A 17,945-nucleotide genomic window follows, 5' to 3' on the forward strand; every position below is an offset into this window, starting at 1 on the left:
GCAATGTTTCTCCTCATAATTATCTCCTCAGGGTTGCCAGGGCTGAAAGTAAATAGAAACCGAACATTACTCAAAAAGTTTTTCATAAAATATAAACAAATTACTCTGTATAGTTAGTATTGCATCTTTATTGTTACTAACTATTCTTATCTCCTTAAATTGCCACAATATATTCACATACAGCATTGCAGCCGACATGCATTTCCACACATTCACGTGTCCTGGTTTTGGCTGGGGTAGAGTTAATTTTCTTCATTTTAGCTAGTATGGGGCTATGTTTTGGATTTGTGCTGAAAACAGTGTTGATAGTTCAGGGACGTTCCTGCTGAGCAGTGCTGACACAGCATCAAGGGCTTTTCTGCTTCTCACCCCACCCCACCAGCGAGGAGGCTGGGGGGACACAAGGGGTTGGGAGGGGACACAGCTGGGACAGCTGACCCCAGCTGATCCAAGGGGTATTCCAGACCATAGGACGTCATGCTCAGCATGTAAAGCTGGGAAGAAGAAGGAAGGGGGGGGACATTCAGAGTGCTGGTGTTTTTCTTCCCAAGTCAGCGTTAGGCATGATGGAGCCCTGCTTTCCTGGAGATGGCTGAACACCTGCCTGCCCATGGGAAGTGGTGAACGAATTCCTTGGTTTGCTTTGCTTGCATGAGTGGCTTTTGCTTTACCTATTAAAGTGTCTTTATCTCAGCCCATGAGTTTTCTCGCTTTTACCCTTCCAGATCTCTCCCCCATCCCACTGTGAGGGGAGTGAGCGAGCGGCTGTGTGGGGCTTAGTTGCCGGCTGGGGATAAACCACGGCATCATCAACCTCCTAACTGTACTTCACCCTGACTTTCAGACATCACAATCTATGGAGCCAAATGGCCTTTTAGTTGCTTTAAACTGCTTGAGGGGGAAAGCCTGCCTTTACTACATGTACACCCCAATCCTTCTCAAGTTTCTTCAGCATCCCTTCCCAGATAATATCAAGTTTTCTCTAGAGGGCCCCACACTAAGTATACCACTGGTCAGCCTCAAATATTACAGTCAACCTAAAGAGCACTTGTAACCCCTGACCTTAAAACTGTTTCTTTAACAAATATGTTAAGTGGTATGTATGCCAAACCTAATATAACTTCAAAGGCTCCCCGACACCACAGAACCCCCAGAGAAAGGTGTAGCAATACACAGTGAGAAGACTTTGGCTCTTTACTGGCCTAGAATAACATTACTAGAAATTATTTTAATTTCCTCCACCTTTCAAAATTACTGCAAATTCCAAGAAAACAAGGTAAAATAAAATTAACCCAGAATATGAAAAAAATCAAATCATACTTAGCATTCTCTCAATGAGGTAGAAAAATGTAACTTGGCAAGTGATTTTTTTTCCTCTTCTTTTCAGTAACTACAAATCATCGTTCTTCTGTATTATACCGTCATGCATACATTACCATGCAATATATTTGGAAGAAGCCTCTGAAGTGCCTGTTTCACAGCACATGAAAGCTCAACTTCTTTCAGGCAAGTATGGAAAAAGTCTTTAGTGCTTGCCCAAGCACTGATTGAAATTTATTTCACAATGATAAAAATGAAAAGATTTTACATTTTCCCTACTACAGAAATAATTTCCAAAGTTAAGATTTCTTATCATAAATAAAATGAGTAAACTAAGTAAATTACATCTTAGATGTTTATATTAAATATAAATGGCTTATACTTCATCATAACACAAAAGAGTAACCATTCAATATTTCTTTATAAAATTTAAGATACACAGGCCTTGTACATATGGCTTCATTAACATCTTACACAGCTTGTTCTCAGTCATGTCCATCAACGCAAACAGCACCTCTACATAAAAGATGCATCCTAACGATTTCAATTAAGTGCAGTATACTCCATTAGAGAGAACATGTTTTAATTAGTTCTAATACCAGTTACAGTGTACAGTACTTTTACCAATCTACTGTGTTGTAATTATACAAGATAGGAGGAAGAGACCAAATCATACAGCCCTCACCTCAGTACAGACCCCAGTACAGGTTTATCTCAAGAATGGCTGGAAGATTTGGCTTATAATACATAAGTCAACATGTTTTTAAAAAAGTGGGCAACATATTCCAACAAGAAGTCAGACTGCACAAAACTGCAGTCAAATTGAAGTACCATTTTGAAATTAAAAACACATTAGGGAGTTAGATATCCACTGAAACAAACTGATCTGCAAGCACAGTATTTTTGTATCAATGCTTTTGCAGGTTTGACAGACATCTCCTTTTGGGGAAAGTCTAACACTACAAAAAATAAACTTTATTATTGGACAGTTTCAAATTGTAGTTTATGAGGCTAGGACATTCACATTTAGAACACTGATAGTCCAACTTCTCCATTGTAATAGAGCATTATGAAAATACCCACACCAGACTGAGCTATCATTCAGTCTAAAAATACAAGCATTTATAACAACAATCCCAGCACAAAATCACTTCAGGTAGTGAAGAAGTTCAGCTACGAGATCATACACACAGCTTTCCAACCAGCTGGGAAGTTACAGAAGACAGGAGCGCAAGATACACGCTGTAATATGGGAAGAAACAGGATACAACCTTGAAGTTTGCTCTAGCTTCTGGGCTGTTTAACAACCCCCAACTACAACATACACATACACTCCTGCAAAAAAAAAAAAAACCACTTGAGGGGAATTCTTCCTAGAATACAGAAATTCAGAGTAAGTCACAACATTCACTTACGTTTACTTTGGTAACACAGCTCTTTGTAGATAAAGCAAGCAGCAAAACAACAGTATGAAAAAAAATCTTGTTATGACAGCTGAAAATTTCAACAAATTTAGCACATAAAGCATTTCGAGAAAAACATCTGAAAGCATCATGGAGATGGCAGTTGAATCTGGCCTGGATTAAAATGCTTAAGTACTGGAAACTGACCACAAGCTGTGAACCCAGTTCACCAAACTGAAGAATCTGTTATGAAGCTAACACAGAATAAAGCTAGGACTGATCTCATCTTAACATCTTAGAAATATTTTTTTAAACTCATTCTAACAGAAGAAAGAATATGTGAAATGAGGACACAGTCAATTAGAAGTTGAACTAGACAGCTGAACAGCATTATCAAACAATTTACAAACAGAACAAGAAAATAACAAAGGAAAAATTAGAAGCTTGTGCAAGAACTTTGGAAGCATGCCAATATTCAGGGAATTATTTAGACAACAGGGGAATGAGGATAAGTCTAAAAACTAGCAGAAATAACATATAGTTTGCTTACCAAGTTTGCAATTCAGCAGGACTGCAAAATTAGCTAATGCAATTTGAGAATGACTCCAAGCTAGGACACACTGTTTTCTTAAAAGAACTTTGGCACAACTACAATAAGAATATTATGGCTCCTTCTGTGAACTAAATTAACTGAAAGACAAATTGGCAGATCTATAGAACAGAGTGACTGAGTGAAAAGACTAATTAAACTTCAAAGTTAATAGACATGCCCTCTCAACCACACAGATGGAATATCTAAAAGTGTTTCAATACTATTTAGAAAAAAACTCCTTTTCAATTTTACATATTAAGAGATGTTTAATAATCCAGAGAAACTGGATTAGAAAAGAAAAACAGCTTCCTAAAAATGAAGTGGGATACCTATGAAAAAAAGTACTGTAAACTGAGAACTTGCACTAGGTGAACAAGTCAGATTTCTGGCAGTAGCTGTGTTAAAGAAAGGACATAAAGGCATGATTCCCCATTTATGCATTTGTATTGGCAGATGCCTTGGACATAAATCCATATATACTGTAGGAGGACTACTTGATTAAGCTGGGAGAGGAGAAAGTACCTTAAATGCAGGTATGAAGCACAGTGCTGACATGACAGATGCATCCAAAATAGGAATATTCTTTGCTTGCAAACATATAGAATAGAGCATTGTTATGCAGCATATTACGCAGTAAAAACTGTAGTGCATTTTTTTAAACATTCCTAGTGCGGTGACAGCCTCTGAACTCTACAGAAGAACAGCTGTTCCCAGAAGTAAAGTATGGCTCTTATGGCTCTTAACTGCAAAAAGCTCTTAGTGTGCATCAGTTTCTGTAACCCAGTGAGTTCTAGAATTTTAAGCTTCTGAAAGAAGAGACATTCTGTACCTTGTAGATTTTTTTCCCATAGTAGGTCCTCATATTCCTAGGCTATACTGATCTATGGAAAAGCAAAATGATATATTTGAAAATAAAATTCTTTGTTCTTTTTCAGAAAAAAATCAAGTCTCAGCATGCAATAAAAGAAAGTACCAGATGGTATCAATTTGAAGCTTAAGTTATATCCCAATTGCACTTATATTTCTATTAAAAAAGAATTCAAATTAAGTCAATGTCCGTGTTACAGATGAGACTTCAACAATACACAAAACTACACAGCTGCTTTGTTTAAAGCTACTCCAAAGCAGACAGAAAAATCAAAACTATATGCTGGAATTGCTCACGTGAAATACATCAACATCTCTGCACAAATGAAAGCTACAAAGACTAAAGCACAAGACAGATATTCAGTATGAAACAGGAATTTTTAAACTAAATTCAAATTAATCCTATGCACTTCAGAATTCTTTTCCAAGTCAGCATTTGACGTGAGTTTTTAGTTAAAAAAAAAAAAAAAAGACGACAATAAGCAACAAATGACTGTCTAACAAGGCATGAGTCCCTTTAGAATTTCCACAATATCTGCCTGTATGAAAACAGTTAAAAATTGAGGTGGTTTAAATATAAGAAATACCTTTGCTGACTTCTAGGCATCATAGGAGAACAACCCTCTTTATCTGGAGTAACAAATAACATTTAATATTTAAAGCTTTGTCCTTGGTAGCATTTATTCTACCATCATATGCCCACTATGTTACATGTTGTGTACTTTATGCATCCATTACACAAAGGAAATTTTTTGTATGTTTTCTATAAGTATTAAGAACAAATCATGTCTCAAGTATAACTAAACTAGTCACATTTATGTTGCTTGCTTAGATTTAGTTTTTAATCACTTGTACAAACAGTTTTAAATTCTGCAATCAAAGAAAATCAGACATCTTAAAACAGTATGCTTTGGTTACATTCTGCCATTGTTACCTAGCTGCCTCATTCATATAGTCCCACCAGTGGATGATTAATACTAAAAAAAATTATAGTTTCTTGTACATATGTATTATTTAATCCTCATCCTAAGTATAAATTTGCAACACAGTAGTAACACTGCAGGTATAGAAGTAATGCTTCCTTTCAGGCATATGAAAAGATTAACTCTACCACAGTTGATGCTGGTGTATTTATGTAGAAGGCTTCTCACACATCATTTCAGTCTACGGGAGGTAGATGTTTGTCTATGAACTGTTTTACATCCATCATCTCCTGTTTAAAGATAAAAGTATGTATTAGTTGAAGTTCCCTACTAATATAGATTCAACTACACTTCAATTCAATACACTTCAACATTCAATCATGTTTCAACATTTCAGTTATAATGACCAGCTGGGCTACAAATACTGAGTAATTAGTTACTTGATAAAATCATACCACTTTGCACTCAAGTCAAGGCTGCTAACTCTTCAAGGCACTATGCACTCAGAAGAGGGTAAAATACAAGAAAAAAAATCAAAGACTACTTTTTTTCTCTCTCTCTCTGAAGCTGAGCAGGCAAACTACATATTAATCAAGTGATCTGAATAGCACCAGGCTCAGCATGGATAGGATTTCATTGTAGCTAAGGCATAGCTTTGTGTATACTTTAAACTTTTGCAAGTTAGCAGCAGTGTGAAAAGCCAGCAGCTTGTCCTCCTAACCATTCAGTTTCACCTTCATGATGCTTCCTTCCTTAAGGAAAAGCAATACAGCAAACTAGAGTGGGAAACCAATCCATGTTAAAAATAATTTAATTTTAATTTTTTTCATTAAGTCAATGTTGTAAGAAAGAACACATTATTAATAATATATTTGTGTGACAACTCAGTGCTATTACTGCCTAAACACAATACAACTTGGTAAATATCCCAGAGAGGTTGTCCAAAGGTACAGTTCCCACAAGATGCAGCAATCCAAATTAAAAAAGTTACTGCTGCTGACAAATGGTAGATTTGTTCCTTGCCTCCTCTTCTGTTTCCTGTTCCTACCATTTACTTTCTGTAAGTTGATGCTTCAACTCACTACAGCTGCAAGAACTGAAGCCAGCAGCTTTTGCCATTTTAGCAAGTTCAAATGGTTCAAATAAGTTTCTGATTAGCTCCAGAGCTGGTGCAAGAAGGAAGACAGGGCCACAAGGTCATAAACAGAGAGAACTAGTCCACCTCTTTCTGGCAGCAGCAGGCCATTACATCAGCTCAGCTGCCTACTGAGCCAGAACCATAAATACAGGTTCAGAGGCTGCCTCTTCCATAGCATTAACCCTCCCTCCCTATTCCTTCGATGTCTCCATCCGTAGAACTAACAGGATTCTTTTCTCCAAAATACCAAGTTGGATTTATGCTGTGAGAATCTGCCTTCCAGTTCAATGGTTGTTTTTTTTAACAAGCAAATAATAAAAATTAGGATAAAAAAAAAGAGTATTTTATAGATCAACTAGCTTAGTCCCAAAAATACAATCTTATGAGGAAGTTCCCACTAGTCACATAAACTTTTGCCTTGGATGCTTTTTCAGCCAGGCATTCAGTTACTCACTAAAATAAATCAGTTGCATCAAGCACCTGTTATTAATAAAAAAAAAAAAACAACAACAAAAAAACCCCAACCCCCCAAAACCCCCACCCAATACATATTTGTTTTGAGGGAAAAAAATTAACCATACCCAGCTAAAAGATTGTATATTAAGAAAATTACCTCAATACATGAGCTATGCATCATGCCAGAGTAAGTCCTGAAGGTTATGTTGGCTGGATTTATCATACTCTTTAGCTTCTCAACAGTGAGAGAACCAAACATTAAAGGAACCAATGGGTCACAGTCTCCATGGCACTGAAGAACAGCAATCTCCTTGTTGACACCACTGATAGGGCCCTGTTAGAGGTGGAATTAGAGGGGAGAAGAGAAGAAAAAGACAGTAAGTGGAGTTAAGGCTAACATCTTCGAGATAAAATAACCCCATGGTGCTACGCCCTGTGGCATGACAAATAACTTGAATTCTGAAGGAAAAAACCACAATATATAGTCTGCAAATTCATTATGAAGTAAGCTCTGTGCCTGACAACACATTAAGTTCAAAAACCTGCAGATAAAATTTTGGCACTAATTTCAGAACAGAACATCATAATTTCTGGCCAAGTAAACAACCTGATACTTTGTTTAAATACCTAGTTTCTAGTAAGATAGTGCCTTGCAGATGGAAGAAATGGCAAATAGAAAATTCATCTTCAAGGAAAATTTGCCATATCCCTTAAGTTTCTTAGGAACATCATTCTAAGCAGAAGAGATAGCTACTGAGTATTTCCTCATTTTCTCTACTTGTCAACCTCTAAAACTCCAGGGCCCTATTTTAAAACCTTCTGAGTTATGAAACAGCTGTCAATATTCGGTAATAACGATGGCCACTAATTCATGCACAAGATACAATCTTCAAATATATTCACTCCCTGAGTGCAAATTAGCTTAGGAAAGAAACATAAATACCTGAGGAAAAGAAGCCCGTAGAGGAAGCCAACAGCTGAGGGCTACAACACCTGCTAATTTTTGTTGTGTTGTAAGAGCTGTATACAATGATAAAGCACCTCCCTAAGATAAAGAGATATAAGTATTAGAATGGTGATGGTAATGGTCCTTTTAATGCTTGTTTCAAGATTTCTGGTTTCTCCTTTAAAGGCCTTTTTCTATTCCAATCTATTCTTCCATAGAACCAATACTAAAACCAGTATTCCTGTACAACAATTATTTTGCTTTTTTCCCCCCTCCAAGTTCATGTGATCAATTCAGAAGTAAACCAGCAAATTTACTGTAACTAAGCTGTGAAAAAAAAAAAACCCAAACAAACATGAAATAAAGCACTATCACTCATGACAGTATTAACACTACTTTAATTTACTTGCATGCAGACTGGGGAGTTGGTGTACGGACCAATTAATCTAACCTACCTACCACAGTATGGTATGTTACAAGTATGAAGGGAAGAATTTCCCAAATAAATCCAGACCCATCAAATATCTACCAAATTAAAGTCAAATTAAAAATACTAGCAAGATTTTCAAGCAAAGCTACATACATTACATGCATAAAAACTTTAAAGAGACTATTAATTTTAGTACCTTTTTTCCACATGCATGTTCATTTACCAGTGAATAGTAATTACTTGCAGAAAACTAAAAGAATTGATTTGTTAAGGCAAAGGAAAATTGACACCTTAAAATTTTAGAAACACCTAACATCAGCTCTTTTCAATTCAAGTGTCTGGATTTCCCATGTTAGGAAAGCTAAATTACTTCCCTAGAAAAAGATATGGTTCTTTCCAACCATTCCTTACCTGAGAAAAGCCTCCCAGAATAATTCGATTAGAAGGAATTCCATTTTTTACTTCTTGATCTATCAGTGCTTTAACTGCAACATAAATAAAGGCCAATAGTTAAAAACCACTCCATTCTGTTGAAAGTCTAGAAGAGGAAAGAGACCTTCTCCCTGATGTCAACAGAAAGGTAATGAAAGGAAAATCTAGTCTGCTATACATTAAAAAGTATCAAAAGATCTAGAGCATGATTAGAAATTCAAGTGCCAGTGTACCATTTCCAAAGAGAAAACCACGCAAGTAAGTCTCACAAAAGCCCTACTGCCAGGAAGATGGTATCCTCTTCTAACTATCCAGCATCACAAGTGGATGCTCATACAGCTCTAACTTGCTGTGCTACCCAGAAGCTCTTAAAAAAAAACAAAAAAAGAGTACACTGGTTCCAATGTATATTTCATATTTGAGAGCATGAAGTGTTTATACTGGTGAATTACTCTACTAACTTATGAAGTTTAAAAAAAAAAACCAAAAACAACAAACAATGCACTTAGCTAAACTTTGATCAGCAATAATACAATATATACATATTACTTCCCCTAATAATTTTGTCTTTAGAAAATCTGTTTCAGACTGATAATTCATTTTTAAGAATACACAGAAGTACTTTTAAGACATAAAAATTATTCCTAAGCATACCATTCTCCGCTGCCTGCTTGATCCCAACTTCATCTTCTTGTGAATCTGGAGAAAGTCCAATGATATCAAACCTTACAAAAATATCAACAAGAGCATTACAGATTAGAGCATCTATTCCACTTCCTTAAAACACAAATAATAAAATTGGGATATTTTCCATATAAAAATGTTAGCTGACATACTATTTAGTACCAACCACACATAGATTACAAGAACTAGCGGACAATCTGTGAATGTGGCTAAAAGGCTAGATCCAGTCAACAAAGCTTTTCTGAGTTTTGGTATCTTCTGTAATTTACTGCAGATTAAGCAGCTCAGTTTTGATATTGGCTCCAAAAATATCAGCAGGAATTACAATTTATCAGAAGAAGCATAGGAAAAATAAACACAAGTTACTTGAGAAAAACAAAACCAAACCCGAAGAACACTGGTTTAAGACCATTGGAATCTACCATATTTTTCTTGTTCTCTATTCAGAATGGACGTTTTAAAGAACAGCTGCTAGATATCCTACTGACCCACTAAATATTACTCACTAGTAGCAATAACATTTCCGCTCCGCATCTCTACTACTACTGACTATGAATTCATACACAACACAGACTATAGACTGCACTTGTAAATTAAATTGGGTTTTGTATACTAAGACATACAGCTTAGTCTTAAGGAATAACCATTACCAGAGATACACACGGAGAATTACAGTGTACTCATGAGAGCCCTTTTATAAGAACAGAACTAAAGCAAAAAGCTTTTTATACTTATATGTGATTAAAACCAGCCATTCAGGTTGTTCATGGTTTTTAATTAAGAACAATGAGTTCAAACCTCTAGATATCTTTTGATCAGAATTGTCTGCAATTGAACAAATACTTACCATGATGGCATAGCCATGTTCATGTTCAAAGAAACTGGCATAACTGGCCTAGAAATGAGAATGAACACCACTGACATAAGGTACATACTGAAATTTAATAACACAGATGCAGTTATGTCATGAAATTACATATCTCTAATTCTGTCTTACTTTTAAACCCTAATTAACATTAGCTACTTTGTAGCACCTCTTCAAGAAATCTCTCTCAAAACCTGCCAGCCCAAATGTATTTAATATTCAGGGTTGAATTATCACTCTCTATGGAGAGCAAGCAAAACATTAATGGGCTGCTTTATATATATATGTGTGTGTGTGAATGCATATATATCACATACATATTTTTTATAGATGTATATAATTTAGTTATTTCTAAGTAACAGTTATTTATCACAGTTCCATACATGTGCTCAGTGGGTGAAGGCACCTTACACAGCAGCATCAGCAAACCTAAGGAAGCGGCGAAATGCAGCATAGTGGTGGATACGAGTCTGGCCACACATGCTTCTCTCAGCAGCAGAATCTGCTTAAGCAGTGCCTGCCTTCACTGCAGGACTCATTCCCACCCTTATGCTGCTGTACAGCATCTTTTCAGTCATACCAAGACAACTTCAATGGACCATGCCATGGATCAAGTCTGGCTATAGTTTTAATCTACTGAAACTGAGGAACATAAGTTCTGCAGGGAAAGACTGAAAGAAGACAAAGGGCAAGCAAAGAGAACAGCAGATATTGCCAAGCTCTTTTTGAACAGCTCAGCAAAGCGTGGCCATGTGGTAAAATAAATAAATAAATCACAGCCTGGTAATCAGTAATACAGCAAAACATTGCTTACTTATCTCCCTATCGTCCCTGCTCCACATCTCCCAAGACTGCCGGAGCAAAAGACAATCTGAATTTTGTGTTAAAATAAATTAAGATTATACTTAATTAGTTTTTCTATCATTAAGTAAATACTAGATAGATCTTAATGCTTTATTTACTGACTCCTGACCCTGCTCAGAAGTATTTCACTTCTCCAATTGCACAAAGACAGCTCAGATTGCATTACTTGTTGAAAATACAAATATCCTGTGAATCTTTGAAACTTTCTGCAGGTAATAGGGAAATTTCATCTACTATACATGCACCTGAGTTTAAGAAGTACATGTACCTAACACAAAGTATATTTAATGGTCAGAAAAATACAAAAAATTACTCCTTGTTAAGACTGGCTTTTAACAAGTGACTGTTGGGGAAAGAAAGGCAACAAACAATTCAATCCAGTGAGAACATAGTCCAAAAAAAAAAATCTAACTTTGCACATAAAACTTTCCAAATATGTTTTCAGTCTGAATTAGTAACAAAACCAAAATATGAATAAAAATGCAGTTTTGACATAAAGTAAATCACACAGCAGTTCCTAAAAATAACAAAATCTTTAATAGCATCAACATTATTTTAGAGTGGTTTTTTTTACATAAAAATGAAATGCAGAAACATCCAAATCCCATTTGACTTCATCATCTGTGCAAGCGTCTTAGTAAGTAACTCCACAGAAAAGTGTAAAGCAAGAAAAGTTACAAACTTACGCATGTGGGCAAATGTATTTTACATGGGGGCTTTTGATACCTGCAAGCGCTTCTGACCATCCATGCCTGTTAACAAAAAATATATTAAATGGCATTTATGTTTCAGCTTAGCTCTTATTTCTATGCTGTTGCAACAGCACAGAGCAAGTGTGAAATATGCTGAATTAGATCAATATAAACACATTTCTAGAAAATGTTTACATCAACTGCAGTGTGCAATGAATGTAGTACTAAACTTAAAAGGTTTATTCTGCCTCTGAGTATTTGTTGCATATATACAGCCAGGGACACTGACTATCATAGTTGTGGTGCAGCTGCAGAAATACCACTTTGGCTCTAGGCAAAGCCTGCTCTGTATCTGGGTGGGTTTATTAACTTGGGTGCTACAACATACGAACACAGGTATCCTGCATCCAGGCAGCTCTAGCCTAGAGGCTGCTTTGCTGCTCCTGTAGAGTTAAGGCACCTTCTTTCACAGCCAGGTTGTTTTTTCTGAGCCAAATTTCTTGATATGGGAGAGTAGCGAACTGACATTTAAGCTAATTCCACATGGAACCAACCTAATCAATCAGACCTACTAACTTTGGATGAGCTCAAATGCTCCCAGATTCAGGCAGTCCTGAACAACACTCCAGACTGCAGGTGGGTTTTTTTAATCTCAAGCATGTGCTGTATGAATGCACAGAACAATGCAAGATCTGCACAGCAGATGAGTTATCATGCTTCCTACAAACCAGAAAACTGGAAAGCATAATTTAAATAAACAGCTCCAAAAGACTCACTCCAGGGCTCATCAAGACATGAACTGAGCTGGACCCAAATCTGAACCTGTGCAGAACCACTGCCTGTGCCTGCATTTGGCTTTCCAGCACACTCAATAGTACTTTTATGTCCTGATTTTTCTCATTACTCAGTGTTCCTAGCTCACCCACTAAACTAGATACTGGAAAGTTGATTCTAAGCAGAAAACACCTTTAACAAATTCATCAGTGACACAGCTGAACTAATGAGACCAACAGCAGACAAGCCATAAACATGTTTGGTTTAGTATTCATTTTAATATCATCCTGAAAAGTTAATGTATGCTACCTAAAGTTAAAGACATTTCAAACACACAAACAGCCCAGACATTTGAAACACTGGCTGTAGATCTCAGCCTACTTCCTACCAATACTTTTATATATACTATTAACAAATTGCGGGTGATACTCTTGCAGAATATTTGCAGTATGACAGAAGGCCAAATAAGAATCTAAAGGAGAAATACGACTGAGAAAAACTAGTTAGGTAAGAATTTGGGGACTTTTTTTAGCTAACTAAGAAGATTAATTTGACAAATTTGGAAAGCAACATTGTATACACATTTATGCAGACTTAGAACAATCCTCTACGCTGTACCTTTTGTTCAGATTTTGACAAGTACGAAGCAATTTTTAAGTGCCATTTATATAGGAGCTAAGAGAGAAAAAGAACGTAACCTCTGTTAGACACTTCTCAGAGTAAGAAAAATACAGTTGGTAAACTGAAGTGAGCAATTTAAAAATTCATGTGAAGTAGAACAGGTCAGTTTAAACTGTGGGAAATGATAAAATTATTGATTAGTTCTCTTTAGACCATTTTTTTTTTTGGTCACTACTATGGCTTCTTTTGAAAACAAAGATGGCAGTATGTCAAAAGCAGTTTTAGCTAATCTGATCTGCAGTGGACTAGAGAAACAAATACAGCTAAATCACCATATCTCCACAGAGGTGTTATGACTTGTTAAGGCATACATTCCAGTACGCTCTGCATTTGCAAGCTTGAGACTCTGCATTAGCTTTGTCACCAAAATGGACATAACACATTTGTATAAGGAATACAATTTATGTTAGAGAACAGATCTCTTGTGTGTTTTTCCCCTTGCCAAAACCAACATCAACCCGATTTGCAAGGACTCAAATTCCAAAGACTCAAAAGATTCTGCAATCACTTGCTGTACATTTGGTGCCAAGATGCAGGCAGTACTGCTGCCTCAGCTGCGTCCTACCAGCAGAAAGAAAGAGCGATAATGCAAACAAGGTGGTGGTTTGTCAGTACAGCAAATGAAAGCAAACATCTCCACTTGTAGAACACTGCCAAGTGCATGGACTTGATTCTTTTTAACTTATTAATTGTCCAGGTTACACAAGTTTCAATTTTGACAGATGACTTTTTTTTTTCAGTTCAGAAAAAAAATTATGTCTTAAACATTGCAAGTTTCAATTCAGAGGCAACATTCAAGTTCCAGGTAACAAAAACAGAAGTCTTATAAAAATATTATGTAATTTTGCCCATAAGGGAGCACAACAGACAAAGCATTCATGCTACTTATTTTCAGTATCTAAGTGCCAATTCCTTTAAAGTCTTCCACCAAAAAAGGTTTCAACACACTCCTAACTTGTTAATTCAGTGGCTTTAATGAATGTATGCTTACATCTCGGCACACACAAGCTTCAAATGGAAACATTACACCACACCTAGAATGTCTCCCAGAAATTTCCTACTCTTTCCATTTCTACTTAAACATGGAAATAACAGGAACAGGGTATTTCACAGCTTATTTGGGGGTTTGGGTTTTTTTTGGAGTCTGAAGACCATATTTCAGAGAGAGAAATCTGCAGACATTAGGTGACCACTTAGGACTTTGCGTAGATAAATCAAGTAAGTCTCGATTTTAATGTACATACGGCATACTGAGGAAGAAACCATGAACTAACTGCACCTACTAGCAAACCAGCAATCCACAAGCCTGGAAAAAAAAAAAAGAACTCTAAATTTAGACAAGCACAGGAACAACCAGGAACCCACTCCCAGGAAATCAAAAGATCAGAAACCCACAGCCGCCTTCTTTCACCAAGTTTGACTCAAGAACAAAAGAGGTATCACGTTCAGACCAAATTAGGTAAGTGATTGAAAAGAGAGAGGAAAAGGCTTCTGAGGACTTGTGCTGGGAAATTTTAGATAAATAGTTGCCGCCAGCATACGTGAGATTTCATCTGTTGTTAGCCACTGGATTCAATTAAGGGCAAAATAAGAAGCTTAAGCAACTTTTAACTGCTCACGTCTTTAAAACACGCAGCCTTATGTTTCGAGCTATAGTAACTACTAGGTATGTTATAGATCAGAATACACACCCGGTATCTCCCAATCCGTGAAGAAAAATGACCTAAAAACAAAAAAACCAAACACGTAGCGGTGTAAGATCACTAAACCACAAAGGCGCCTAACGCACGCCCAGCAGCAGCCCACAGGAGATCACTCACACCCGCTAGCTCGGAGCGCGACGCGACTTTCTCAGAAGGAAACTCCGCTTCCTTCTCGTCCCACCCCACTCCTCCCCCCCGCCCCGCCGCCATCAGCGGGCGCACCCCGCCCTCGCCCGGCACACCGCGGGGCCCCCGCTGACACCGATGACCTTCCCCTCCCTGCCCGGTGCCGGCTCCGGCCAACACGGGAGCGGGACACGGCTCCCGAGCCCGGCCCGGCTCTGGCAGGAAAGTAACGGCAGAGACCTGTCAACCTGGCCGGGCCGGGCCGGGCCGGGCCGGGCCGCCCCGCCATACCCCCCCCCCACCGCGGGCGCCTGCCCTCAGCCGGGCCTGACCGCGGCCTCGCCGCCGGGCCGCTGCGGCTGCCCCCCGCCCGGGACTGAGGCCGCAGCGGCGAACAAAGCGGGGCGGGGGCCGCCGCCGCCGCCCGCCAGGGCAGACCCCTGACGGCCGGCGCCTCCCCGCCGCTCGCCCCCCCCCCCGCCCGCACTCACGGCAGCCGTCGCCTTCCTGGCGGCCGGGACGATGGCGGGGAGCGGCGCCGACATGTTGTTGCCGCACATACACCGGGCTGCGAGGCGGCCAGCGGGACACCGGCCAGGAGCGGGGAGGCGGGACGGGCGCCGGGCCAGGGGGGCGGGGGAAGGCGGGCGGCGGGGTGGGAGGGGCGCGGGCGGGCGGCCGGGGGCTGTGGGCGCCAGGCCCGCTCCCCCGCCCCGCCCCGCCCGCGCACGGCGCCACGCCACCGCCCCGCTCGCGGGCAGCCGCCCCCCCGCCCCCGCCGAGGCCATCCCCGGACCCGATTGGCTGCCGCCGGGGCGGCGGGACGGGCGGCCGCGGGGCGCGAGGTGGGGGCGGGCCCGGAGGCGGCCGCGCGGCTGAGGGGAGGCTGCCCGTGAGCGGGCGCCTCTGAGGGGAGGGAGGCGCGTGGCCTCCCGCCGCCGAGCCGCGCAGCCACCCGCGATTCCCCCGCCCGCCTCGGACCCGCCGGCCTGAACTGCGGCCGGGGCGGCGCTGGAGACCCGCGGGGCGTACCGGCGGCGGCTAACGCCTGCCGGGGAAACCCCTCCGGGGAAGTCCGGCTGAAGCCCGGTGCATTGAGAAGCGGCAAGGCTGCGTGCGCTGGTGAAAAGGCGGGGTCTGCAACGCTGCTTCTGCCTTCGGGTTTCCGGTGGTTTCATAGAGTTTGAACTGTCTTTCACCTGTAAAACGGCCTTTCAAATAACCAGGCAGATGTGCCAGATTACACCGGCTTTTATAGTATAATTTGTACATGTCTGTGGTTTGAGCGTTTCCCGTAAAAGTCATTTTTATGCTGTATTATGAGGCTGAGGGAAAAAAGGAAATTACAGTATTCTTAAATAGGTAAAGATAAAAGAGTAAGTCATGGGAAACAGGGAAACCGGCGCGAACACAGCAAACAGCATTGTTAGACAGAACTCATTTGTCCTCATCAGATCAGATGCCTTCATCACCAAATTAAGTCTCTTGGCTTACAGCCGAAGAGTCAATGATTCTTATTCATCTTGAAATGTATTAAGCTATTCAGGCACTCTGTATTGAAATTACTGGATCATTCCAGTCCATTCCAAACACGTAGACCTACTCTGAGTAAGTATGGCAAACACATTTCTATCAAAACGAAATACTTCGTTCTTTGTCTTCTATTCCATGCATCTTTGTCAGATATTTCCTCCCAGAAAGTCAATCCACTCATTGTATTTGCTGGGTGGTATCTGGCTAACGTGGATGCTTTTTTGGCAGCTCAGACAGCAGCTGAATGCACACTATACTTCTTTCACATCTTCCCACTGGCGTGTTCCATACCAGGCAGGGACGTTTTTTTCACAAAGCTTTTGCTCCTTTTGCTCAACAATGTTAAGATTTTTAACAGCATGGCTGATACTGGAGAAGCCTTTGCACCAGCTGTGTAACATTAAACATGCAGCCTCTTTCGCTGTGATTGTTAGGCTGCTTTGATACATAGTATTTATGCCAGGGGATCTCTGTTATTGGTCAAATTGAGTTATTTCCGCAGGTAGCTTCTTGCGTTTTGATTTATCTCTACTTTAGTGTGTGTTCTTGCCTCACATACTGTACCCGATTAAAATCTGTTAAGAAAATACAGTCTATGCATAAAAGATTCCTAAAAGATGAGGAGCTTCATATTATGTCAGGTGCTTATCAAGTATGCTGAACCCGACTCTTGCTATAGAGCATCCTTTTGGGACATGAACAAAGTTTTGTCTTCCCTCTCCACTGTGCTATTTACCACGTAAATGTCACTTCCATGAGGTGGCCTGCTGATGAATCTCCAGCCAAGGAGATCAGTTGTCTCCTCATAATTAGACCAAGCTTCTAATCTTTTGGTCAGTACAGCTGGAATGATCTTAACCTGAATTCCTGGTTGCTGCTAGCATGGCTGAGGGTCACAGGAGAAACGCGAGCTCTGCGTGGATTGGGCAGAGGCGAGTCAGGCAGCAGTGGGATGGCCCGTGTGGGCATGGGGCAGCCTGCCGGTTACAGGCAAACGTTCAAGGGACTGAGCTGCTGAAATCCTGAAGGGATTGCCGAAAACATCTGAATTACAAATGTTTCGAAGACTTGTAAGTTGGCTGTCTCTTTACAGTGAGATATGAGTGATAGTTTTCTACCTAATTTCAAGGTTCTGCTTAAAGTAGTGAGAGCTTTACCAGGCAAAGCGTGCTCTAAACTATGTATTTTTCCCTATCATAGTGGCTGAAATGGACTTTGATAAGATGGTTGTGATAGCATATTTCCATACATTCTGTATGGTATGTCTAAATATTTTGATGGTTTTAATATTTTGTACCAGCTGTGGAAACTGGTTTGCTGCTAGGTGACTGTAAAAGTGAGAGTTGGTAAATAATTATTAGAACTCTTATACTAACACTATGATTGAAACAATAGACAAAAGTATAGCCAAGCAATTAACTAGTAGAGGTAGTTACTCATAAGTTTTGCAGTTCTTTGCTCTTATGACTAGATGTTCCTGTACGCCAGATGAGAACAATGTTGAAACTGATCACAT

At 39.8% G+C, this 17,945-nt stretch overlaps 1 protein-coding gene across 10 annotated transcripts; it reads right to left on the reverse strand.

Annotated features, from left to right (window-relative positions):
• Positions 1-1,511: 1,511 nt before the first annotated feature.
• On the reverse strand, positions 1,512-15,531 carry LYPLA1 (lysophospholipase 1). Of its 10 annotated transcripts, none has more exons than XR_012649794.1 (11): positions 15,388-15,531; positions 14,759-14,790; positions 11,607-11,672; positions 10,039-10,086; positions 9,162-9,232; positions 8,487-8,560; positions 7,643-7,744; positions 6,857-7,033; positions 5,294-5,395; positions 4,770-4,812; positions 1,512-2,655 (listed from the first exon to the last, which is right to left on the reverse strand). XR_012649794.1 is itself a non-coding variant. In XM_075023296.1 (10 exons), exons 1-9 carry the CDS (start codon positions 15,454-15,456, stop codon positions 5,342-5,344), a joined length of 693 nt encoding a protein of 230 aa, XP_074879397.1. In that variant the 5' UTR covers positions 15,457-15,531; the 3' UTR covers positions 1,512-2,655; positions 5,294-5,341. The 10 variants fall into 10 exon arrangements, 6 of the variants coding, with proteins under 6 accessions (XP_074879397.1, XP_074879396.1, XP_074879395.1 ...); XR_012649793.1 differs by having other exon boundaries at positions 1,512-4,196; XR_012649792.1 differs by having other exon boundaries at positions 4,770-5,395; positions 15,388-15,530.
• Between the last annotated feature and the right edge of the window lie 2,414 nt (positions 15,532-17,945).

The sequence above is a fragment of the Buteo buteo genome, chromosome 3, assembly GCF_964188355.1.
Source record: "Buteo buteo chromosome 3, bButBut1.hap1.1, whole genome shotgun sequence".
Lineage (NCBI taxonomy): Eukaryota > Metazoa > Chordata > Aves > Accipitriformes > Accipitridae > Buteo > Buteo buteo.

What these genes read in the sequence shown, in the direction of transcription:
- LYPLA1 (XM_075023296.1), bottom strand. Translation starts at nt 15,456, where the DNA reads ATGTGCGGCAACAACATGTCGGCGCCGCTCCCCGCCATCGTCCCGGCC. An exon ending in CACGGATTGGGAGATACCGG is followed by an intron (nt 11,673 to 14,758) that starts GTGTGTATTCTG and finishes TTTTGTTAACAG; the next exon opens with GCATGGATGGTCAGAAGCGC. An exon ending in TGCATAGCTCATGTATTGAG is followed by an intron (nt 5,396 to 6,856) that starts GTAATTTTCTTA and finishes ATCTTTAAACAG; the next exon opens with GAGATGATGGATGTAAAACA.